General features: G+C 37.4%; 1 protein-coding gene across 3 annotated transcripts in view; it reads left to right on the top strand.

Annotated features, from left to right (window-relative positions):
• Nucleotides 1-26,096, top strand: part of LOC124717270 (cytochrome P450 4C1-like) — a 207,587-nt gene that overhangs the window by 21,212 nt on the left and 160,279 nt on the right. For all 3 annotated transcript variants that reach the window (XM_047244083.1, XM_047244082.1, XM_047244081.1), the window contains exon 2: nucleotides 10,309-10,558. In XM_047244083.1, coding sequence (XP_047100039.1) covers nucleotides 10,344-10,558 — 215 coding nt within the window. In that variant the 5' untranslated portion in view covers nucleotides 10,309-10,343. The remainder of the gene's footprint in view (nucleotides 1-10,308; nucleotides 10,559-26,096) is intronic.

Below are 26,096 nucleotides of genomic sequence, written 5' to 3'. Positions count from 1 at the left end.
ACTTAAATTAAATAAGATATTGTTATACAGTAAATGTTATATGAAATTTAGGTATCTTGTCCACATTTCATTCTCAACATTGTGGCAACTAATATCGACCATACGGGAAGTGTACAGTATGGACTTTTACCTCTGCAAACTCTTCAAAATTTCGTGCAGTGGTTTACTACATTTAATGCTGCACAATAACTGGGTTGAACATCGAAAAAAAAATTAAGTCATTTATTGGGGGAAGGTATCAGTCAAGAAGATGTGTAAGAATCTAATTTTTGGGCCAAATAGTTTTTGTGAAATCGAATGATAAGTGTGACAAAGCAGTGGGAACACCATGTGTCTGCACAGGCGAGCAGTGCAGTGATGACAAAATCGCGCACAGCGCGGAATGCGGGGAGCACGTGTCTGCAGCAGCGAATGGGTTAATGAAGAGACAAAGCACTAGAAACTTCAAAAAATTGCATTCAAACGAATAAAATTCGTGAGGTAAGACACTTCGATATTGTTTTTAAATAAAGAAAATGTTAAGCGCCGCACAAGGTTTGAACTCCTCATCTTTCGCTTACTATCCCAACACCTAAACAGTTACGCTAACGCAGCTCATCCTACACTGTTACCCTATGAGAAATCTAACAGCTCACGCAAAATATTGACACACACTGTTGATATGACTACGAATTACGCACACTTCGTCGAAGTACAATAGGAAATAAACAATTACCGCTGTTCTTTATTGCGAAAACGAGGTTCGTGAGAGTGATACAAACACCTTTCCTTGCTATCACCTGAATTAGGAGTCTTATTGCTTGTTTGGTTTAATTAATTAATAGAATATGAACCCATTGGTATAAAGAATGCTTTTTCCAAACTTTCTATAAAAGAAAGTCTGCTATCAAGCATTGCTTTTGTTCTATTACTTTATGGCTGAACGTTTCTAAAACTGAAGACACTCGTCCCTGCTCTGCTCTGCAGTCGAGATCTGGCAACGTCGTTCTCTGTTCATTGGCTGACTGTGTTTTGTGACGTCAGATGCGCAGAACGAACCTAAACGCGGCCGCCAACATAAATGACGCGCACTTTAGGATGACCCGACCAATGAAGAGCCTCCAGGCCGCCAAGACGGTGTTAAAGGTGATGGCCACCTTGGCAACTTCTTGTGCCTCCAGATAAGTTTCGTGTTGCTAGACGGCGCCAAACGTTACGCCGAACTGTTGACAGCTAGCTCTCCTGGCAAACGTTCGTTGTACTTAGACACACGTCCATATCAGGCTTCTGCTTATAGCTAGCCACAGCCGCCACAAGTTGTTAACAGTGTAGCAGTTCTTCAGCAACAGGTCGAGTAAAGTACAGGGTGAGTCAAAAATGGCTTTACAGCTTTGGAATGATATAGACATTTATTGAGATAACTTACGGAATCAGTAGATGTGTCATTTCTTAACAAACATGCTCAACTTCCAGAAAAACTGATGTCAATTGTCAATTGGTTCGGTGTGAGTACCATTTTTGATGTGGCAAACGTTCCACTTTTCCCACACTCGTTGCAGAAAATCGATACGTAAGTTTCAAGTGAGCTGTAGGTCTGTTCAGAGGTTCTTTAGTGTATTTGATGCGATATTTACGTCGAAGAGTTGTTGCAGAGTTCGTTTCATGAAACAAAAACAGCCACCGAGCACGCTCTGCACCTATGAAAGTAGACAGTTTATTTGTGCACTATACTGGCGCTCATGGTGGCGGAATGGGGTACTGATGCACTACGTGTATCAAACTTGGGATTCCTTACTACAAAATGGTTCCTCTACCGTTGCTGCAAGTTTTGTCTGTGGTGTCACCGCCAGACACCACACTTGCTAGGTGGTAGCCTTTAAATCGGCCGCGGTCCATTAGTATACGCCGGACCCGCGTGACGCCACTGTCAGTGATAGCAGACCGAGCGCCACCACACGGCAGGTCTAGAGAGACGTACTAGCACTCGCCCCAGTTGTACAGTCGACGTAGCTAGCTACAGTTCACTGACCAATACGCTCTCATTTGCCGAGACGATAGTTAGCATAGCCCTCAGCTTTATTTGCTACGACCTAGCAAGGCGCCGTATTCAATTGATATTGAGATTCTATTAATGTATCATCAAGAGCGATGCTCTACAAATGTGGATTAAAGTTAACTATTCCAGAAGCTACGTACTTTTCTTTATAGCATTCATTACGTATCCTGTTTCAGACATCACGCCAGCCTGCGTGAGCTTAAGCGCGTGCCTTTCAGCTTCCTCCCATTGTGTCTAAGCTGTCTTGTCTAGAGACAACATTCTCAGTACACTTCTGTATCATTTCAAAGTTGTATAGTCGTTTGTGACTCACCATGTGTATTTATTGATAGTGTTCTCATATCACCTAATCTTTTTCTTGTCTGCCCAGATTTCTATGGCGACAGATCTCTTCCACCTATTTATCATTAACAAGTATGTTTGGCTCCTCGGAAGATAACAGTTGCCGACTCCTACCATAACAATTTCTTGTGACTTAGTGCGGTTAGCAGAACGGGGAATCACGTGCTTTATTTTCAGTTTGCTTTTGTAGGAGGGAGTGTATAAACACAGTGTGGTGACCTACCATACCTCGCGCCTCTACCCCACACATGCCGCTCTTTACCTGATGGCACCTCTGGAACACAATTTATCTCTTAATATGGTTATACTGCACCTAAATGTTGTACATACATTTGATATTTGTTCTTAACCCACTTTGTTTAAAGACACACGCGAATCCTACAATGTTTACACTAATATGCAATTTTTCCATCCCCTGCAACGCAGAAGCTATTAGCCACAGATAAAAAATGAATAGGACATTTTTTGTAGGAAATGTAATGCAGAGTAATTTCGTACTGGGAAACATTTTCTCTAGGAGCCGCAGTTTTCGGGTTCTTCGAGAAAAACACAACAATGTGACCTTAAAAGCCTACACGCCTATCCCCCATCCGCTCGTAAACCCCACTCAGCACCGGTCACGTTTTTTGGTATGTTGTTCACGACACTCCCTCTTATCACTGTGCAAAACTTAGAGCCAGCACTATTTGTTGGCCAAATTTCCTTCGTTGACTGCACTATTACGGCTAATACAGGCTTAAGTCAGTGTTGGCGACAACTTCGAGGCTTCAAGCTGATACTAAATATGTTTCGAGAGCGTACTTTATTTAGGATTCGTTCATGAACAGGTGTTAGGGCTTACGAAGTGAGGTTTTACGTCATGATAACACGTGTTCTTGCAGTAAGGCAAAATAGTGATACTCTTACAGATTTTCCCAGGAAATCAGACGTGACTATCATGTTGCACGCATTTAAAATGCGTCTGGCCCTACATCGATTCTTCGTCGCGCTATGAAAGCGCTTTCTGATTCTGAATATCAGATCGAAGCCACATCACGTTAATATTAATCCTCGGATAAAAGTTTTCCATAAAAATTGGTGTATTTTGAGGACGTTTTCACTGAAGTCAGTTTAGTTCAAAAGAAAGTTGGCCAGATGCGTGTAGGACTCAGCCTTGAGAGCGCTGCACACACTTACTTATGTATCCAGACAGTCCATCCATTCCAGGAGTCGAGGAACTCTACCAGTTTTGCCTGTTTTCAACACATATACTGGCACGATATCGGTCACAGGCATTCCAAGATTTCCAAGAATGTTTTAATTTCAAAAGTATGAATATGGCATAATGTCATGCAGGAGGCAGTCAACCATTATTATAATAATCAGTAGTTCTCCATTCAGGCTAAATGGGTGGCAATGGTAAAAGCCAGAAGTCAGTCATGAAATTACTTCATTGCTCATGCGACGCGTTTCGGAATTTATCTATCATCAGATATCCAGGAGCGAGTACTGCGCATAGATAAGGCATTTTAAGTTGTATATGACACATTTGCAGAGAGTCTTGAAACGCCATATTTATGTGTAGTAATCGCTCCTTGATCTCTGACAATGGATAAATTCCGAAACGCGCCTTATGAGCAATGAAGTCATACCTTGTCTGACGCCGGCCGCGGTGGCCGAGCGGTTCTAGGCGCTACAGTCTGGAACCGCGCACCGCTACGGTCACATGTTCGAATCCTGCATCGGGCATGGATGTGAGTGATGTCCTTAGGTTAGTTAGGTTTAAATAGTTCTACGTTCTAGGGGACTGATGACCTCAGAAGTTAAGTCCCATAGTGCTCAGAGCCATTTGAACTTTGTCTGCCGTTTGACTTTTAGCACTGCCACCCAGTCAGGATGAATACAGAAGTATTGATCCTTTTAATTTCAAGATTTTCGGCGGGATAACAAATAACGGCTGAAAGCAAGGGGAAACTACAGCCATTACTTTTCTCAAGGGCATGCAGCTTTACTGTATGGTCAAATGACGATGGCGTCCTCTTGGGTAAAATATTCCGGAGGTAAAATAGTCCCCCATTCGGATCTCCGGGAGGGGACTACTCAAGAGAATGTCGTTATCAGGAGAAAGGAAACTGGCATTCTACGGATCGGAGCGTGGAATGTCAGATCCCTTAATCGGGCAGCTAGGTTAGAAGATTTAAAAAGGGAAATGGATAGGTTAAAGTTAGATATAGTGGGAATTAATGAAGTTCGGTGGCAGGAGGAACAAGACTTCTGGTCAGGTGAATACAGTGTTATAAATACAAAATCAAATAGGGGTAATGCAGGTTTAATAATGCACGAAAAAATAGGAGTGCGAGTAAGCTACTACAAACAGCATAGTGAACGTATTATAGTGGCCAAGATAGACACGAAGCCCATGCCTACTACAGTAGTACAAGTTTATATACTAACTAGCTCTGTAGATGACGAAGAAATTGAAAAAATGTATGATGAGACAAAAGAAATTATTCAGGTAGTGAAGGGAGACGAAAATTTAATAGTCATGGGTGACTAGAATTGGACTGTAGGAAAAGGGAGAGAAGGAAACATAGTAGGTGAATATGGATTGGGGCTAAGAAATGAAAGACGAAGCCGCCTGGTAGAATTTTGCACAGAGCATAACTTAATCATAGCTAACACTTGGTTCAAGAATCATAAAAGAAGGTTGTATACATGGAAGAATCCTGGAGATACTAAAAGGTATCAGATAGATTATATAATGCTAAGACAGAGATTTAGGAACCAGGTTTTAAATTGTAGGACATTTCCGGGGGCAGATGTGGACTCTGACCACAATCTATTGGTTATGAACTGTAGATTAAAACTGAAGAAACTGCAAAAAGGTGGGAATTTAAGGAGATGGGACCTGGATAAACTGAAAGAACCAAAGGCTGTACAGAGTTTCAAGGAGAGCGTAAGGGAACAATTGACAGGAATGGAGGAAAGAAATACAGTAGAAGACGAATGGGTAGCTCTGAGGGATGAAGTAGTGAAGGCAGCAGAGGATCAAGTAGGTAAAAAGACGAGGGCTGGTAGAAATCCTTGGGTAACAGAAGAAATATTGAATTTAATTGATTAAAGGAGAAAATATAAAAATGCAGTGAATGAAGCAGGCAAAAAGGAATACAAACGTCTCAAAAATAAGATCGACAGGAAGTGCAAAATTGCTAAGCAGGGATGGCTAGAGGACAAATGTAGGGATGTAGCGGCTTATCTCACTAGGGGTAAGATAGATACAGCCTACAGGAAAATTAAAGAGATCTTTGCAGAAAAGAGAGCCACTTGTATGAATATCAAAGCTCAGATGGAAACCCAGTTCTAAGCAAAGAGGGGAAAGCAGAAAGGTGGAAGGAGTATATAGAGGGTCTATACGAGGGCGATGTACTTGAGGACAATATTATGGAAATGGAAGTGGATGTAGATGAAGATTAAATGGGAGATACGATACTGCGTGAAGAGTTTGACAGAGCACTGAAAGACCTGAGTCGAAAAAAGGCCCCGGAAGTAGACAATATTCCATTAAACTACTGACGGCCTTGGTGGAGCCAGTCCTGACGAAACTCTATACCATCTGGTGAGCAAGATGTACGAGCCAGGCGAAATATCCTCAGACTTCAAGAAGAATATAATAATTCCAATCCCAAAGAAAGCAGGTGTTGACTGCTGTGAAAATTACCGAACTATCAGTTTAGTAAGTCACAGCGAGCGAAAGACTATTTACAATTTGTACGGAAACCAGATGGCTGTTATAAGAGTCGATGGGCATGAAAGGGTAGCAGTGGTTGGGAAGGGAGTGAGACAGGGTTGTAGCCTGTCCCCGATGTTATTCAATCTGTATATTGAGCAAGCAGTAAAGGAAACAAAAGAAAAATTTGGAGTAGGTATTAAAATCCAGGGAGAAGAAATAAAAAATTTGAGGTTCGCCGATGACATTGTAATTCTGTCAAAGACAGCAAAGGACTTGGAAGAGCAGTTGAAGGGAATGGACAGTGTCTTGAAAGGAGGATATAAGATGAACATCAACAAAAGCGAAACGAGGCTAATGGAATGTAGCCGAATTAAGTCAGGTGATGCTGAGGGAATTAGATTAGGAAATGAGACACTTAAAGTAGTAAAGGAGTTTTGCTATTTGGGGAGCAAAATAACTCATGATGGTCGAAGTAGAGAGGATATAAAATGTAGACTGGCAATGGCAAGGAAAGCGTTTCTGAAGAAGAGAAATTTGTTAACATCGAGTATAGATTTAAGTGTCAGGAAGTCGTTTCTGAAAGTATTTGTATGGAGTGTAGCCATGTATGGAAGTGAAACATGGAGGATAAATAGTTTGGACAAGTAGAGAACAGAAGCTTTTGAAATGGGGTGCTACAGAAGAATGCTGAAGATTAGATGGGTAGATCACGTAACTAATGAGGAGGTATTGAATAGAATTGGGGAGAAGAGAAGTTTGTGGCACAACTTGACTAGAAGAAGGGATCGGTTGGTAGGACATGTCCTGAGGTATCAAGGGATCACAAATTTAGCATTGGAGGGCAGTGTGGAGGGTAAAAATCGTAGAGGGAGTCTAAGAGATGAATACACTAAGCAGATTCAGAAGGATGTAAGTTGCAGTAGGTACTGGGAGATGAAGGAGCTTGCACAGGATAGATTAGCATGGAGAGCTGCATCAAACCAGTCTCAGGACTGAAGACCACAACAACAAGAACAACAACAAATAACAAAAGAATATTTTTCATGTGATTTAATTACAAAACAATAATTTTCGGTTTTTTTTCTGTACTTGTACTGCGAATACTGACATCTTACCAACTTTCGACATTGTAGATCAGCAGGATATGTTTTCATGAGTGAGTTTCCAACTATCAAAATGTGCGACATTAACGGCCGTTCCATTTGACTGAACTGACTTAGGAACTTCAGCTTTTTTACACTGGAGCTATTGACTATTGACCGCAATTTGTAACATGAATCTGAATTTGACACACCTATCCGTTCCCGAGAAACCGGGTTTTCAAGAGAGACCTAGAAAGGCAGATACACAGACAGACAGACGAACACCAAAGAGATCCTATGAGGATTCTTTTTGTACCATTTGAGGCACGAAACCCTAAAGATGAAAAAAAAAAAAGACAAGGGGAAAGCCTTAAAATTGTCCCTGTCACAAAGCCAGAATGTCGTTGCACTGGTTCGAGGAGCATGATAGTGAACTCACTTTGGTGTCTTTGCTTCGAGATTCGTCAGATCCCATCCGCATGGAACCCTTTTGCAGCCCCCCCAAAAGTCGTCAGGCATAATTTACGGGGCACTGCTTGACATGTTGGTAGGCGTGTCTGGCGCCGCAGACATCTAGAAACCTACCGGGGACTTGGCAGTCACGGCCATGCCACGCGAGTTCGCCGCTGCACTGCTTTCCGAAAATGGACCTGTACGCTACGGAGCGTGTGGCCACAGCGTTTTGGCTCCTCATTGTTAGACAGCACGCCTCATTTCAGCAACCATATATGTAGACGCTTTGAAAGAGCGGTAGTCACTGTAGAAAGTTTACCTAGATGGCTCGAGAATCGGAGTGCAGTAGTTTTGCACTGAATTTATGGCACAGGTTGATATTTCATGCATTGTTGGTGTCGTTCGTGGTAATGTAGCGCATTTCTCTCTGTAGTTCTTCTATATACCGCTATTTCGGGATTAAATGTCTATGTACATGCTGACCTTCCATAAGTCTCCATTAATATTACTTTTTATTCAAAGAGAATTTTCTTTACTTCAAAGGCGGATTTCTGTGTGGTTAGTGGCGCTAACCATCCCAGTTCTTCTCCATCTGTTATGTTTCGCCAAAAATGAATAATGGAGCATAAAGGTTATCGAATATCAATTGATGAAAGTCCTTCTAGCGACACCGGTATTGACAATGATAAAAATCATTACAGTTATTCGAAATTCACTTTCATCGAGAGATGTAAAAAAGCCTGTTAGCTCCAAAACTAGTTTTAGTGGCTGTGACGTCATCCTCTGTATATAAAAATGAGTTATCGTCTCAGTACGTTCCGACTTGACAGAAAATCCTAGGAACGTCTGGTCTTATGTAAGCATATCCAGACACTCTGGGATGATAATGCCATTGAAACAGAGGATGACACGCGTAAAGCTGAAATACTAAACACCTTTTTACAAAGCTGTTTCACAGAGGAAGACCGCAATGCAGTTCCTTCTCTAAATCCTCGCGCGAACGAAAAATTGGCTGACATCGAAATAAGTGTCCAAAGAATATAAAAGCAACTGAAATAATTCAACAGAGGAAAGTCCACTGGACCAATTCGATTCTACACAGAGTACGCAAAAGAACTTGCCCCCCCTTCTAACAGCCGTGTACCGCAAGTCTCTAGAGAAACGGAAGGTTCCAAATGATTGGGAAAGAGCACGGGTAGTTCTAGTTTTCAAGAAGGGTCATCGAGCAGATGCGCAAAACTGTAGGCCTATATCTCTGACATCGATTTGTTGTAGAATTTGAGAACATATTTTTTGCTCGTGTATCATGTCATTTCTGGAAACCTAGAATCTACTCTGTAGAAATCAACATGGATTCCGGAAACAGCAATCATGTGAGACCCAACTCGCTTTTTTTGTTCATGAGACTCCGAAAATATTAGATACAGGCTCCCAGGTAGATGCGATTTTCCTTCCAGAAGGCGTTCGATACAGTTCCGCACTGTTGCCTGATAAACAAAGTAAGAGCCTACGGAATATCAGACTAGCTGTGTGGCTGGATTGAAGAGTTTTTAGCAAACAGAACACAGAATTTTGTTCTCAATGGAGAGACGTCTACAGACATTAAAGTAACCTCTGGCGTGCCACAGGGGTGTGTTATGGGGCCATTGCTTTTCACAATATATATAAATGACCAAGTAGATAGTGTTGGAAGTTCCATGCGGCTTTTCGCGGATGATGCTGTAGTATACAGAGATGATTTAAAATATGTAAATCATTATTCATGCCCTCCTATAATAAAATATTATGTGTACCTCCCCTCGAGACTTAAGTGACTTTTTATTTGCAAAAATATTTTTCATTCCATGCACTATTTATAAGGTGAAATTAAAATGATTCCGTTTGGTTGAATTAAAATGATTCCGTTTGGTTGCGTTTTTGCAGCACATATGCGACGTAGCGCGATGTCCATGAGGGTATATAAGCACCGATACTTAGGCAAGAGATTAGCACAGTATTCACGTCTTTTTCAGGTGAATTTGCAGTAAATGCAGAAACGAGAGCTATGGTGACGTTACCAGGAGCATCCAAACAGGGCCAGAGTGCTGTTATTCTTTTCTTGGTTGCCAAAGGCAAACAGTGGTAGACGTCCATTAGAGGATGAAGAATGTGTATGGGACAGCATATCTGTCAGAAACCACCGCTGTGGAATGGTGTGACACCTGCTGCGCTGATCACTGTTCGACAGTCGGCCTGGGACGCCAGCCCCATCCAGTCAACTCAAGGGCGAGGCAGACGAGCACCCGCCCTGCAGTCCTGAACTCACACAGTGTGACTGCCACGCCTTTGGTCGTTTAGTAAAGGCCTTAAAGGTTCGCCGATTGTTTTCGAGAGAGGCTGTACACTTGGCAGTTACCGACTTATTCACACAGCAGGACACGATGTTTTACCAAATGGATATTCTCAACCTGGTGCAAAGGCTGGATGATTGCCTGAATGACCATGGCACTTTTGCCTGACTGCCAGACTGATTATGGACTGTTTCCCTTCTAATGGAAACTTTTTGATTGCCCCTTACATGAACACAGTACTTTTAAAATGCCAGTATTGTTGACAAATTATCTGGTGCTGACCATTATTTCTCAACTTCTCTGTGTACAATACCTAGAAACATGAGAATATGTGACCAGCTGTGCTTCTTACTGCAGGTCGGTTATTGGGAGCCCTCATCACCTGTTGACTAATGGCGTGGTGGCCGTGGCTGTTGGTGCAGTTGGTGGTGTGGTGCTGCGCTGGCTTGGTGGCTGTGCTGTGGTGGAAGTGGGCCACCAGGCCCCAGATCGACGCTCCCGGGCCACCCACACTGCCCATCATTGGGAACATTCTGAACTTCCTTGAAATGCCGGTGACCCTCCATAAGATGTTCGACCTGCATCACCAGTATGGGAACTTGGTGAGGTAAGCTTATGGCATCTGGTGGGAAAATGATCAGCCACAACAAAACATATGGACTGAAATGTTATATCTAATCTCTGGAAATCAGTAGTATAATTTTGGATGATGTGATACTTTTGCATAACTTGAGGCATTACGATATTAATGAAGTGAATAATGATTCTTTTGAAACCTATAAACTAAAACTGAAGGTGAATGATACTGAAGCGGTGCAAAGTGGAATAGCTTTCAAGGTTCTGTTCTGATACATCTCTTTTATTAACAACCCTAACATGTAGTCCTAAAGATTAGATGATCTTCAAAAAGACAGGCATTTTATGGTGACTGCCCACCTGAGTGGATTTGTATTGGGGACACAGGCGCAGTTTTACAAATAGGGGCATTTTATTTACAAATAACAGTAAAAAATCAATTGTCCCATTTCTTACACAAAATAGAAGGTAATTATACGCATCTAAAACGACATTTTTATATATAAATAACCACAAAAACTCGATTTCCACACTCATCCTACCTATGAGCGCAAACTGACAAGTAGATGAAATTGTTCTTTCACTTACTTTCCATGTAAAGCCATATTAAGGGTAAAAATTCCAGTTTATGATACTCATTACCACTATATTTAAGCTTCTTCATTTCTTTGTGTCTCAAGTTAATAGTTCCATGTTCAAGAAACTGAAAATCACAACCAGTAATTTATTTAATTGTCAGTTTGTTAAATTTCTCTTAAATTATTTATGAAGTTCAATACAAATATTTTTCCCATACATACTTTTTAAATATTCACAACTCATAACGTAATAGAATTTATTACTTCTAGCTGACTAATGTTCTTAAACAAATTACAGTTGCTTGCATTATTTACCTTCTTCAGTAGGGTATCCGTTTATTTATATTAAAATTTAATATGTTTATCAATTTTTAACTTATAAATATGACTAATGTGTGGACCCATTTAAATTTGACATTTTTGTTGAGAGAAATAATAAATCAAGAGAGAGACAAGTTGAATGTAATATTTGCATAGACTATTTTAGACCATATTTAATTATAGAACGTTTGAGAACGACCATTCTGACACTAATGATGTATTCAAGCAAATTTATAGAGAAGAACAATACAAAAAGACTTGATAGTTACGAGGAAAGTGATACAGAAATATGGCAAGAAAGAGGAAACTGAGATTTTCTCTTTTTTATGACTGTCAAAGAAATAGCGAAGTGTAATTTGCCATATGGTATGTATTTATTTTATTGTTCAATACATATCTTTTATCAACATGAGGACTGTACACTTTCTTGTTTACCCTAAATGTGTAGAGTTCATGTTTTTAACTTCAAATCATTTTCATCGTTCTGTATTGTTCTACTCTGTTAAATAAACAATCAATACACTCTTCTAAACTTATTCTGTTTTTAATAACATATTTCTTAACACCTATAGATTTATTCTCTCTTTTACAACCAACTTTATACGCATTTGTTTATGGTCTCAGACCACACAATCCTTCCATTATTTTTCCACTACATTTATCTGTCACTTTTCCTAAAGCTTCTTGCCATACGGGGTAGCTGTGCAGAATAGGGCGTCTTGCCACAGTTTACGTGGATCCTTCTGTCAGAGGTTTGAATCGTCCATCAGGCATGGGTGCGTTTGTTGTCCTTACCGAAAGTTAGTTTAAGTTACATTAAATAGTGTGTAAGCTTAGGGACTGATGACCTCAGCAGTTTGGTCCCATAAGATCTTACCACAAATTTCCAAATTTACGATTTTCCTAAAACTTTTTTGTTTACTTGTAGAATACCATAAATATTTTCTATTGGGTAATACTTGCATCAAAGTAATTAATCATCGACTTAATATTTTCATATAAAGGATTAGTCTGTGTATAGCAACTGTAACTGGCTATATCTTGGTAAAACAATTGAATACTTTAAATACAACAATTTTATTTAGGTTTTACTGTGACTGTTATTGACATTAAATGAAACAACAAGTTTACTGTTATCAATCACTGTTTATTTATCTCCAGAAAGCACTTTCAAGGTTTAAACGTGCATCATCAGGTACATTTACATCTGTTAATATGACGTGTGTGTGTTGTGTTACGAATTTTTGGAGTAACTTGTGGCATTGTGCAGCGAGAGAAACAAAACAATATTTCAGACCATGTTTTTTGGTTTCTTTTGACAAGAAACTAAATGTGATATCTAATGGTGAAAATAAAATGTGTGAAATAGAGGTCCTCCAGTGGTCACAGGTTCCTTTCACTGCCATAACGTATCACATGTATACTATCATATTTTTAAACAAATATGGCATCAGGAAAATATTAGTTGCAAGGATCATATTGCACAAGAGAAACATTATCACAGAGTACAGAGAATAATCATTGTAACATCATTATTACAGAATATATTTTAAAGGATTTGGGAGATGTTTGTTTTGAGGTGTTGAATATATACATTGGAATAAATATTTCAGGTTGTATATAAATCTGATTTTGTCAAGTTAATGTAGCTTTAACTTCATACTCGTTTATGTAATAATGTGATATGTTGCAATCTTTTGGTACAGTAAGTATGTTGACTACAGTGGTAAAACTATATACAAATAACAATTCTGTTTGAGATTCACAGACAGATATAAAAGGCTGGGTGCAGAGCGAGAGGAAGTGAAAGAGAAAGTGAGAGAGAAAAGGTGGAAGGAGTGATCGGATGAGAGAAAACTTTCCAAAGCTGGGGTTCTTTGGATTATATCTGTTTTATGTAGTAATTGTCTAAAGGTTGTGGTAATAGATTAGTTATTGCTTTAAAATATGCAGATGGATGTACAGTTTCTGCCATTAGATGATGTACTTATAATTTCCAGCTGACAGGGGTACAAGCTGTTGGTGCAATGATGTATTAGTAAATAAGTTTAACCCCTTGTACATTTCAGGGATATCATGGTAACATAACTATTTATTGATAATATGAATGTGTCTGTGTGCTTGTGTGTGCATGTGTATTTGTATGTGTGTGTGTGTATCTGTGTGAATAGCAAATTTAACAACATAGGCAGTTGCTAAAGCAGGGAGTGTACTATAGTAAATATTGTCATTTTTGCTATTTAAGGCGGGTTCATATGACAATATAACTCTTTTACATCTTGCCATTAGAATAAAGAATACCAGACAACAGTTTGAAATTTGTCAGAAGCCTACCACAATACATACAATCCTCTTTCTAGATAACATTGCATATTAGACACCCAGTGCCTACGAACAAAAAGGCATAAACATATTTTTACCACAGAAAACAAGACTGCACAGAAGTTATCCCACAACATCAGCACATGAAACCCAATTCACTGCACAGGTGTGTACAAAATAGAATACTTAGACTGTAACTGCTTCTTCATGAGCCAAACTGGCAGATCACTTGAGATTAGATTCAAAGAACAAATAGCAGCACTAAAAAAACTAAAAAATAACACACATCAGCAGTAGCCAGCCACATGCTTGAAACAAAACACCATGTTAACAACTCAAGTATGAGCATCCTACACATACAACCTAAAGGAAAAAAAGTAGACGTCCTCAAAACACACCAAATATGCAAACGCAAAACAAAAAACCTGAATCCATCTTAAATGACAAAAATGACAACATTTACAACAGTATCATATCTATTTTCAGCAACTGTCTATGTTATTGAATATGCGATGCAGACACATACCCACACCCACACCCACACCCACCCACACACACACACACACACACACACACACACACACACCCACACACCCACCCGCCCGCCCCCAGCCCCCCCCCCCCACACACACATGTTAATATTTACCATAAATATTTAGTTATGTTACCATGAGGTCTCCACAATGTACAAGGGATTGACCTAATTTACTAATAAATCATCATATCAACAGCTTCTACTCCCTGACAGCTTGAAACAAAATGTTCATTAACTAGTGGCAAAAATTGTACACCCATCTGCGTATTTTAAAGCATAACCAATGTATTACTCCAAGTTTAGGCAGTTATTACATGGAGCAGATATAATCCTAAAAACCCTGCTTTGGAAAGTTTGCTCTCATCCAATCACTCCATCCACCCCCTGTCTCTCTCCAACTTTTTCTTTCTCTTCCCCTTGCTCTGCATGTAGCCTTTTATTTCTGTCTATGAATCGCAAACAAAATTGTTATTTGTGTATAATTTTACGAATGTAGACAATATAACTATTATATCTAAAGGTTGTAGCACGTCACCTTATTGTATAAACGAGTATGAAGTTTCAGCCCTATTACCTTGACAAAATCGGATTTACACCCAACCTGAAATATGTATTCTAAACCATGTATTAAACATCTCAAAATAAACACCTCTAAAATCCTTTAAAATTTATCTCTAATAATGGTGTTATGATGCATGTATTTTGTGATAATGTTTTTCTTCTGTTATATTATGCTTCTTCTGTTATAATATGCTTCTGCCTATTAATTTCCCGACGCCATATTTATTTACAAAATATGACAGTATATATGTGGTGTGTTATGACAGTGAAAGGAACCTGTGATCACTGGAGGTACTCTATTTTAATTATTTTAATTTTACTGATAGATATATGTTTAGTTGTTCCATTAAGTTTCGGGTGTGCAGCCGCAAGAAATCTCCTTCTTCTTCTAATATTTCGGCTGTATAACGTTCAGCCATCTTCAGAGTGAGCCACAAGACTGCCGCTCCAGTGCTCGCTTCGTCACTTTATACTGTTGTACCGCGCGACTGCGCATGCAGCCACAGATGCAAATGCACCAGACACGTTGGTCGGCGGCAGAGACATGCATAGTGGGCGAGTTGTATCTATGACTCCGCAGTTGGTGTTTGTTGGCATATCGATATATCATTGTGAGCTGCACTGTGACGACGTCTTTGCGAGTTTATTACAGCAAGTGCCGGATTCAAGGATTTATCAAGATTGAAACCACTGTCTCTATTAATTAAGTTCGTCGTCAGGCGAATTTCAATTGCCACCTTTACTATCGAGTCCCAAAAGGACGATGTAGTTGCCAAAATTTCGACGTTGTCATACAACATACTGTGACCATTATCAATACAGTGCTCTGACACTGCCGACTTGTTAGGTTGTAAAAGTCGTGTGTACCTCTGGTGTTCTGTACATCTTTCTTGGACAATACGAGTTGTTTGTCCTATGTAAGAAAGGCTACATTCACATGGAATTTTGTAATTGTGCATTATTACAGGCTTTATGTCCCACTATTTCAGTATACTGTAAAATTCTTCTTTTGGTGGAAGAAGCTCTTCTGCAACTTTTTTCCAAGAATCCATTTAATCACATGAGTACACAGCTTTTCTGATCACTATATTGAATAAAACTTGGTGAAAAATTATCTAATGTTTTTCATTTTATCTCTCTTCAAAGGTTTCTTAAGTGAAGAAGCAATGAACCTAAATACGTCAATAAATCTGATCTTAAAATTTCTTTCTTCTTCTAAAACTATTGTGTCTATCTTCATTGTTTGGTATTTAATCTTTGTCTTTATCATCATAACCAAGTTCTTTCACAAACGAACAAGAATCATATCCTGATAAATTATATACACAAATTGGTAGAAAACTCATTTGTTCTAACTTTAAATTACAATTATTACATAATGGACTTTTGTATTTTCCAGATAAGTGATGATGGTGACATATTTTCTTTATTATATCTTGTATAATGATATCTACAAAATCTACAAGTTTTCGATCTTTCACATGTTGATTATTCCTCAGGAGTTAGCAGTCGCATTTCTTCAATTTCAAAATAATCTTCCAATTTCATCAACCTCTTTTTTAAACATTCAGTAACTTTTTCACACAGTTTAATCATGAGTATACAATGGGATCCTTATGATGTCCATTAATGTATTTGATATAATAACAAAATCCTCTTTGTTCATATTTTTGATATTTCATTGTACATGAATTTTCTGTATTTGGTTGACAATCTTTTAACATACTCTCAAAATCTGTACAAATAACAAATGGGACTTTCTGTGTACTTCCATAACTTTCAAAACTCACATATGACAATTTCTGTGGAAATTCCACTTTTAATGGTTTGTTAAATAAGTAATTTGGTGTGTGACTATCTAATATTTCCTTACTGTTAAAGTGGAGTATACACATATCACAAATATATTTTGATTCTCTATGTTTCGACATTTGAGCTGAAAAGAGTCGAGAAAAAAGTTTCATTTCAACAATGATGTGAGTTTCCATTGTTTTTAAAAGTAATAAATTTACATGTTTTTCTTTCTTACTTTTCGTCTTTTTAATGGATACATTTGATATTTGTCATCAAATAAATAAACATTAATACATACATTAACATGTTATCAACCAGCACAGGAAAGTCAAAATTTTCTAGTTTCTGATCAAGACCATGACCAACATTTTATATTTTGTAACCCTTTGTGGTTCTTTATCGACACGATATAATGCAGATTTTATAAACAACAAAAACTTTTTCACAATCATGTTTTACACTAACCCAAACTTATTTTTCATTTACTTTTTCTTGTGATTTGATGCAAGATGATCCTGTCAGTAGAATACATCTGTTGAATGCTAACTGAAGGCCAATAGCTCTATTTAATGTCCATCCTGATCCTCGTCATTGAAAATTAGTATATTTTGTTAAAATAACTTGGTTTTCAGGCTCAAAGTTTTCAATCAAATCCTTCTCTGTAATAGTAGGATAAGTCTGTGTTTGTTGTCCTTATTTCTGAACTTTTTCATTTGTCTGCAATCCATACTCACAAAAGAAATAAAAATTTATTTTCGAAACACTAAATAGTTTTAAATTTTCCTTAACTATTTTCATATTTTTGTGGTTTGACCACATTAAACAAATGATCAGGCTCAATTGAAATTATATTATTTTCACAAATCATAGTTTACAATAGCACAATATGTTTTTAAATTCTCTATCAGCTAGGTAATCTCTAATTGCTTTTCTGTCTCTTTCCTCTCAAAGATGGAATTATGAAACTGAAATATTCATTTCAGCAGTTTATGTTCTTTATTTAAAAAAATTAGATCATCATTTCCTGTTTTATAAAATGGAAATTGCGTCCAAGGGCCTTTTGAATATGTGAATGTCTATTAATAATATAATAAAATCAGCTTTTCTAAATTTATGATATCCCCAGGAATTATTCCTTCAACAATAGTCATGGAGCTGAGCAACTGCGAATTGCTCTACTTATTAGAGATTAAAAAACATTAGAGTTTGGAAAATGGCTTCCGTTTTCATTTAATTTTTACATTTATTCACCCATAAATGTTCTTTTAGATCACTTGTAATTGTTTCTTTTTCATATTTACGTACCGTTTTTCTGCTCAGCATGTCTTCTAGTTGTCAAATCTTGCATTTACTTGAGAGCTTGTCCTAGGATGTGGGAGTTAAGTGAAAACAATTAACCTCTTTAAATTCTTGATAACTGAAACATTTTTGGTTGTATTATGATAATCATAAATTTTCAGGAATAACAGTATTTTAGAATGCTTCTCATATGGAATTTGATTTAAGTGTTTGCTATAAAATTCAGATGTAATATTTTTCCCATACACAAAAAAAAGCTTAAACACATTTATTTCTTTGATGGTTACTAATACATTTTCTTCACTTACGTGAATATTTATTCTTTGTACATTAATGTGAGTGAATGTTATTAATTGACTTTTCCCTTTCACAAATATTACACTTCTTGGATATAAATGCTTCCATGTACTGAGATAATGTTTATTAGTTTAGTTAAAATTATAATTTAATAAATACAATGGAAATGCATAAGTTATTACAATTGGTAAAGAAAAATGCAGAAAGATATAAAGTAAAAAATCATCATGAATATATAACAATTACTCATTAAGATATTATGTTCTTATATGAGAAACACATTGAATATTGGGTAAGGAAACCGCAAAATTATTATTACCATAGCTAAACTTTTTATGATTTGGCATGCTCTTCTACAGCGATTTTTATACAAAAGATAGTAGACGATTTAGAAACAGGACTTAATTTTCATGCCCAACCAATTAGTACTTGAAGGAGTAACTTTATTTAACAATATAAAGAAAAGTTCATTTTAATAAATGAGTCATCCTTCATGTTGCTGTGGACTAGATCACTGTATAGATAAAATATTTACAATCGTAATTTTATTTCTATCACTAATCTTTCCTATCTTATTTAGAAACGTTTGGCACAATCAGCATTTAGATAGTGTCATAAGTTCCATGCGGCTTTTTGCAGATGATGCTGTAGTATACAGAGAAGCTGCAGCATTAGAAAATTCCAGCGAAATGCAGGAAGATCTACAGCGGATAGGCACTTGATGCAGGGAGTGGCAACTGATGTATTGCGAATACATAGAAAGAAGGACCCTTTCTTCAATGATTATATGATAGTGGAACACTGGTAGCAGTTACTTCTGTAAAATATCTGGGAATATGCATACAGAAAGATTTGAAGTGGAATGATCATATAAAATCAATTGTTGGTAAGGTTTGTGCCAGGTTGCAATTCATTGGGAGAGTCCTTAGAAAATGTAGCCCATCGACAAAGCAGGTGGCTTACAGAACACTCGTTTGACCTATACTTGAGTATTGCTTATCAGTGTGGGATCTGTACCAGGTTGGGTTGACAGAGGAGATAGAGAGGGTCCAAAGAGGAGCGGCGCGTTTCATCACAGCGTTGTATGGTAAGCATGATAGCATTATGGATATGTTCAGCAAACTCAAGTTGCAGACTCTGCAGGAGAGTTGCTCTGCATCACGGTGTAGCTTGCAGTCCAGGTTCCAACAGGGTGTGTTTATGGACGAGGTATTGAATATATTGTTTCCCCCTGCTTATTCCTCCCGAAGAGATCACAAATGTAAAATTAGAGATTCGAGCGCGCAAGGAGGCTTTCTGGTAGTCGTTCATTCCATGAACCATATGCGAGTGGAACAGGAAAGGGAGGTAATGACAGTGGCACATAAAGTGCGCTCCTCCACACACTGTTGGGTGGCTTGCTGAGTATAAACATTGATGTAGATGTAGATGTAATGAAAAAGAAATTATGTTATATAATGACAAATTCGTAAGGAAATTACTGAAATCTAGCTACACATTTTTATCTCATATTTTTTTATTCTATGTAAATGGAGTCAGCGATAGTTGAAGCAGCCTCAGGGTCATGTCCAGTTCCAAACACTTCAACAACCACAACATCTATGATGAATATGTTTTAATTTATTAATAGTAACAATTATCAGCTGAATTTAGGAAATAAGTTTAAAGACATTTGGCTTCCATTGTTTGAAAAGAAACATGTACTAATAAATGAAAAGCAGCAGTTTGCTTTTCATTTATTATTATAATGTTGTTCTACCAAGAACCGATGGACGGTTCTGTTAATATGAAAACATGTACCAATTATGAAAGAAATTTTATTATTTTTACATGGAATTCCCGAAGGATTCATTTATCTTCATGGAAGTTTTTAAAAAAATTATAAAGGTTTATATTAATTTTTTGAAGACAACAAAATATCATACACAGAATTAAAATATGACGATCCTTCGGCTCTAGAGGATGAATTTGTTCAAAATTGAAATTAAAACATTAAGAGCTAATAATCTTGTTCAAAAAAATTTCTTTTTTTAAATGTTGAAAATTTTATAAGTTCAGTAATTACATTAATGCAAAAGAATATAAACAAGTAAAATGTATTACATTACATCAGAAGACATTTTACTCAATTATCTGAAGTATATGACAATTGTAGAAGAAATAAATCTCAAAAAATTACTGATAACAATTGATAAACATACAAGCAAAAGTTTACAAGTAAGAAGCATACATTCTGAAATAGTAGAGATAAAGAAAGAGCAGATTGTTTACATTGCCACATCTAAGCAGTATCCCAAGAACAATTACTTTAAATTGCTGTTGTATTGTCTGCAAATCGTCTTTTAGGAAGGTTGTCTAGTTATAACAGTGGAAGACATAAACAAGATATAATACATTGTGTTTGAATGTATGAATGTACCGCTTATAAGTTAGTGAAATATATGTTTAATATTTAGATAGATAAAAAGTAAAGAAATGTGCAATATTCGCTTTAATAGTGTATCTTGTATCGCTAAGAAATAATGTAACCAATCCAATGATATTGTTGATGAACGAAATCATATGAGAAAATATATTTATGATGAAGTTTTGAATGTGCCCATTATACAATTTGAATTTATGGAATATATTTTAATTTTTATAAATGTAAACGATCACACACAAGGTCGTCAAGAAACATGCATATAACAGGAAGCAAATCTGTGTGATAACTGATGATCAGAATAATCCATGGTTTCAAGGAACAGATCTAGCTAAAATTTTAGAATATAAAACACTGAGAGATACTATTTTTGATAATATGGATTAATCTGACACACAAATATAAGGCTAATTATGTGACAGTCAGTCACTAACATCTTTTAATATACAACTTAACAGAGTTTTTATCAAAGAATCAGTTCTCTAAAAAGTTATATTCAAACAAAACACATGTGCATCTGAAAAATTTACAGATTGTGTAACTAAAGAATTTTCGCTATCAATTAGAGAAAATGGTGGATATATGATTAGAACAGAAATAGTAGACACCCACAGATGTCAAATCACATATTTATGAGAAAAAACTAAACTGGATGAAAAACAAAAATTTGGAGGGAAAAGAGAATACAGTTTTAGATGTATAAAACAGAAGAAACTAGTATTTTAAAATTATTCCATGATGACAGTGATTATACTTACTGTGTCATTAGAATACAAAGGCAAAATTAACAAAACAGTAGCACATTATTCAAAATAGACATCCAAATTGTGATGAAATGTTAAGACCAATTTATGATCCTAATTCAGTAATATTGTACCAAAGAATGAAAGAAATCTTATTCATAGTTTGCTATCATAATTATTTTCGTATTTTGAATGATTACATACAAGAAGAATTGGTGAATGACATTATAAATATTCACTGAATCGAGTTGTAGTTTTAGACCTGTGTACTTGGCTCCCTTACAAAAATTCTACTTTATAAGAAAAATAGGGTAGCTATTCAGTCCCTCCACAACAATTCAAAATCAGTGTATTAAATATTTTTATATATACAGAAGAGGGTAGTTATTCATTACAGTTGCAAAAAATCAACTTTTTTCTTGGATATAATTGAGGAAAGTCAGCAATCAGGAAAATTGACCACTGAATTTTAAAATTTTTAAGTATTGATAAACTGATTTTTGAAATATTCATGTGCAATGCAAATTTCTTCACCTTCCAGGTAAAAATAATTTAGATTTTTATCATTTAATTGATTTATGGATATAGATATATTTTTCATTAGGATAACATAAGGATAGAAAGAATGAAATTAGTTTTTTCTCTCTGAGTCTAGCCATTTATATGTAGCTATTTGTTTAAGATAATTTTTTCTTTATCTTTCTATTACATGAATTACCAAATAATAACTATTTACATATAATTTATGTCCTTTCATTTTCAATACTTTTTGAACAAGATATACATCAGGATATTTTGTTTTCTGCAGTTCACATTCGTAAAAATTTCCATCAGTATCTTTCAGTTTATATGTGATTGGACTGGAATGAATAATAGATTCAGTTTTCAATTAGCTGTGTATCCTTTCTCAAAAAGTCCTTCAAGTTTACTTTTTCTAACTTTATCTACTTTTTTAAATTTCGGATTATCATTAGTCACAACAGTAGTAGGTTTATAATTCTTGTCACTGACTTCTATTGGTTTTATTTTAATAGTTAAATCTTTTGTATTCTTGTACTCATCAACAAATTTTGTAAATGTCAGAACCCATTTATTATTTTCTTTGATTAGCAAATTGTTTTCCAAATCTTTTAAGTGTTCTATTAAAACCTTCAGCCAGAGGTGCTTTTTATTCAAGTTGAATAATGGTTAATATTATTTTTTTACATAAATTTTTCAGAAACCGATTATTTTGAACAGTTTTAAGTCAGCTGAACCTGGGTTTGAAGGAGAACCAATAGGACAAGAAACCGGTTGTTTCAGGGAAAATCACCACCCCTATGCTGTTGCCGCCTAGGTAGATGGCAGTGTCTTGAGCATACTCAACATGATGATATACACTGAGATGCCAAAAGTCTCAGGTGCCTCTTCATATCATGTAGTCTCCTTTTACTTAGCGTAGTGCTGCTGCTTGACATAGTATTGACTCAAGAAATCGTTGGAAGTTTCCAGTAGAAATATTGAGCCATGCTACCACTGCCTGTAGAGCGATCAATAATTGCAAGAGTTTTGCCGATGCAGAATTTTGTGTATGAACTGACCTCTCGATTATGTCCCATGCTTGATCCATGGGATTAATGTCACTTGTTGGAATTGTCCAGAACGTTCTTCAAACCAATCACGAACAATTGTGGTCCAGTGGCATGATTTACTATATCCATAAGAGTTTCATCATTGTTTTGGAACATGAATTCCATGAATGGCTGCAAAATGTCTCCAAGTAGCAGATTTACTCCATGTAGCCGAACGCGACGATTTCCAGTCAATAATCGGTTCAGTTGGTTCAGAGGATCCAGTCCATTCCATGTAAACACAGCTAATGTCATTGAGAGCTTGCAGAGTGCTTTGTTGGCAACCTGGGTTCATGGCGTCGAGGGGTCTGCGCTGCACTCGAACTGTACCATCGACTCTTACAAAGTGAAATCGAAACTCATCTACCGAAATAACGGTTTCTCAGTCGTCTAGAGCCCAAACAATATGGTGACGATCCAGGAGAGGCTGTGCAGGCGATGATGTACTATTAGAACAGGAATTCGTGCAGGTTGTCTCCTATCATAGCCCATCAACAGCAAATTTCGCTGCATTATCTTAACTGATACGTTAGCCTTAGGTCCCATATTGTTTTCTGCAGTTTTATCTTGGACCCCTCGCCAAAGCCCAGTGAAGATAACAGGGCTCGCCATTCAGTAATTTCGGCACACAACGAAAGATATTTCACAGATAGATCGGTTCACTGCGTATTTTGTAGTCTTATACTAATCCCAGTTGCAAATGGATTGTAGACCAGTGTAATCTTTCTGCGTGACACTCATTCTGAAAAAAAAAAATCTACGAAGTTTTGCCTTCGCCAGCTTAGAAGGACCAATATCATTATATTGTTTCAGAAACTATTTTACTGTTACTGAAACGAATTTAGTTTATAACATTAAAATTGCAGCGTTCTACTTGGAATCAAGATGAGTTGAAGCTGTGATATTTAGCATGTAGCTCAATGGCTACCATCATTAAGTTTTGCAGGTACGAATTACTGAAAATTAAATTACAAGGTTAGTAAATTTTAAGTTAGCGTGCGATTACTAAATTTCACATAAATATGCATAGATCTGAAGATGACTTTTCGAGCTTCACTAAAGGGCCACTCACACGTTCAATATTAATAGTATTGTCAAATCAAACTATTAATATATTGGTCGTCCGAAAGTTCCTGCTGACGTACTGTCAGTACCAAAAATATTGAGGAGCAGTACTGATGGCCCTCAAAATATTCTGAATAATGTCTACACATACTGAATTTCAGAGCTTCATGAGCCAGCCTAAAATTTTTATTGGAAGGAAGTGTCATTGGAGGAGCAATAACGAAGTTTGATGTAAAAAAGCATTTACTGCATGCATGGGACAACAGTCTTGTAGTAGGCCGATAAATTTGTGTTACTCGACTTCAGCACGAATATTGGTTGTACCTATGCTTACTTTCGTGTAATGCAGTGATGGGTGCAGTGATGAAGGGTCAGTAGGAGCTGCAAATAAAAGATTTTCGAGAGGCGGGGAATGTTCTCGGTCTTATTCAGGCGAGCCGTCGGAACTGAACTCCTGGCGCCAGAAAATGCGTTCATATCTGACATGATACAATAATGAAGTCTCAGATGTTATCAAAATTAATTCCATGGTGTCTTAACAATTTTCTCCCTGGAGTTTGCTACAAGGCTTAAGAGATCGCAGATTCATAAGCGACGAGATTTTTCGTTACAGAAGCGGAACGGTTTCACACCTTTATGGTATTTAGTATTTATTTCGGAATACTGTTGTGTTTTCACGACAAAAATATGTGTTGCATGCATCTATCAGATGTGAGAATGTTCATATATTATATTCAGTCCAAATATGTCAGTGGTTCTGTGTTACACATAGCTTGAAATAATACACACATATGTACAGGGTGATTTTTTCACAGTGTACAAAGTCAAGTGATTGTGCAGTGAGAGGATATGGATCAGGAAAGATCTAATGAACTTATGTCCAGAAACACATGGTTTCCATGCTAGACACCACTCATTCAATTATATTTTGTTACAGACTGCGGTCTAATACCCGCTGCGCCATGCAACCACAGTTACAATATGCATGGGTTACTCCTAGTGTTCCTCATACGTCATGCCCCAGTGGCCTCTGCTGCCATAGTAATTGGTAATGTTCTGTCTGATTCACTTCTCTTACTGAGTCACCTTGTAGTGGATGTGATACAGCAGTGCACACAATGGTTCCATGCTGGAATCGAGAGCTTGCTGGCATGGTGTTCACTTACATAAAGGCAAATGGCAATAGGCGGCCAGCATCAGAAAGTCTATCCCCACCGACAACAACCACAGCATTCAATGTTTGCAACAGTGTTCCGCCATTTGTCTGATAGAGGGTCGTTTCAGAAATCTGGAAATAATGAAGGACGTACCAGAAGTGCTTGGACATCGAACTTGGAGGAAATGTGATAAACACTGTGGAAAGCGACTGCCATGTCTGTACCAGGCAGTCGGTCCCCCAGTACAGGATACGCCAGACGGCTGTGTGGAACGTTCTCCATACAATTGCTCCTACCTTCGTCACTTAAAGCGTGTGCAACGCTTACTAGCGACAGACTTTCAACATGGGGAGCAGTTTTGTCACTGGCAACCACGATTCCAGGATTTGGGTCATCCATCCTATTCACAGATGAGGCCACCTTTACGCAGAGTGATATCTTCGACTTTCATAATAGCCATCTGTGGGATAGTATGCAGAACCCCCATGGTATGGTGACAACGAATCATTAGCATAGGTGTAGCTGGAATGTGTGGGCTGGGATAATTGGCGACCATAGTTTGGGACCAGTCTTCCTACCACGTCGCCTAACAGCCCAGAACTATTGGCGTTTCTCTCAGGTGACTTTGCCTCCCTGCTTGAAGTAATGTCACTGATGAGTCAAACAGTTATGTGGCTGCTACATGATGGTGCTCCAGCGCACTTTCCCACTAACGTTTGAATGCATCTCACTCGTGTGTTCCGTGGTCGATGGATCACACGAGGTTGTCCAGTCACATGGCCTGATCGTTCACTGGATATCAATTCATGCGATTTCTGGTTAAGATTCCATCTCAAAAGTATCCTCTATTGCAGAGCTCAATCCA

This window comes from Schistocerca piceifrons, chromosome 9, assembly GCF_021461385.2.
Source record: "Schistocerca piceifrons isolate TAMUIC-IGC-003096 chromosome 9, iqSchPice1.1, whole genome shotgun sequence".
Lineage (NCBI taxonomy): Eukaryota > Metazoa > Arthropoda > Insecta > Orthoptera > Acrididae > Schistocerca > Schistocerca piceifrons.
Note: the sequence above shows the minus strand (reverse complement) of the source record. Positions and strands in the feature narration are given on the sequence as shown.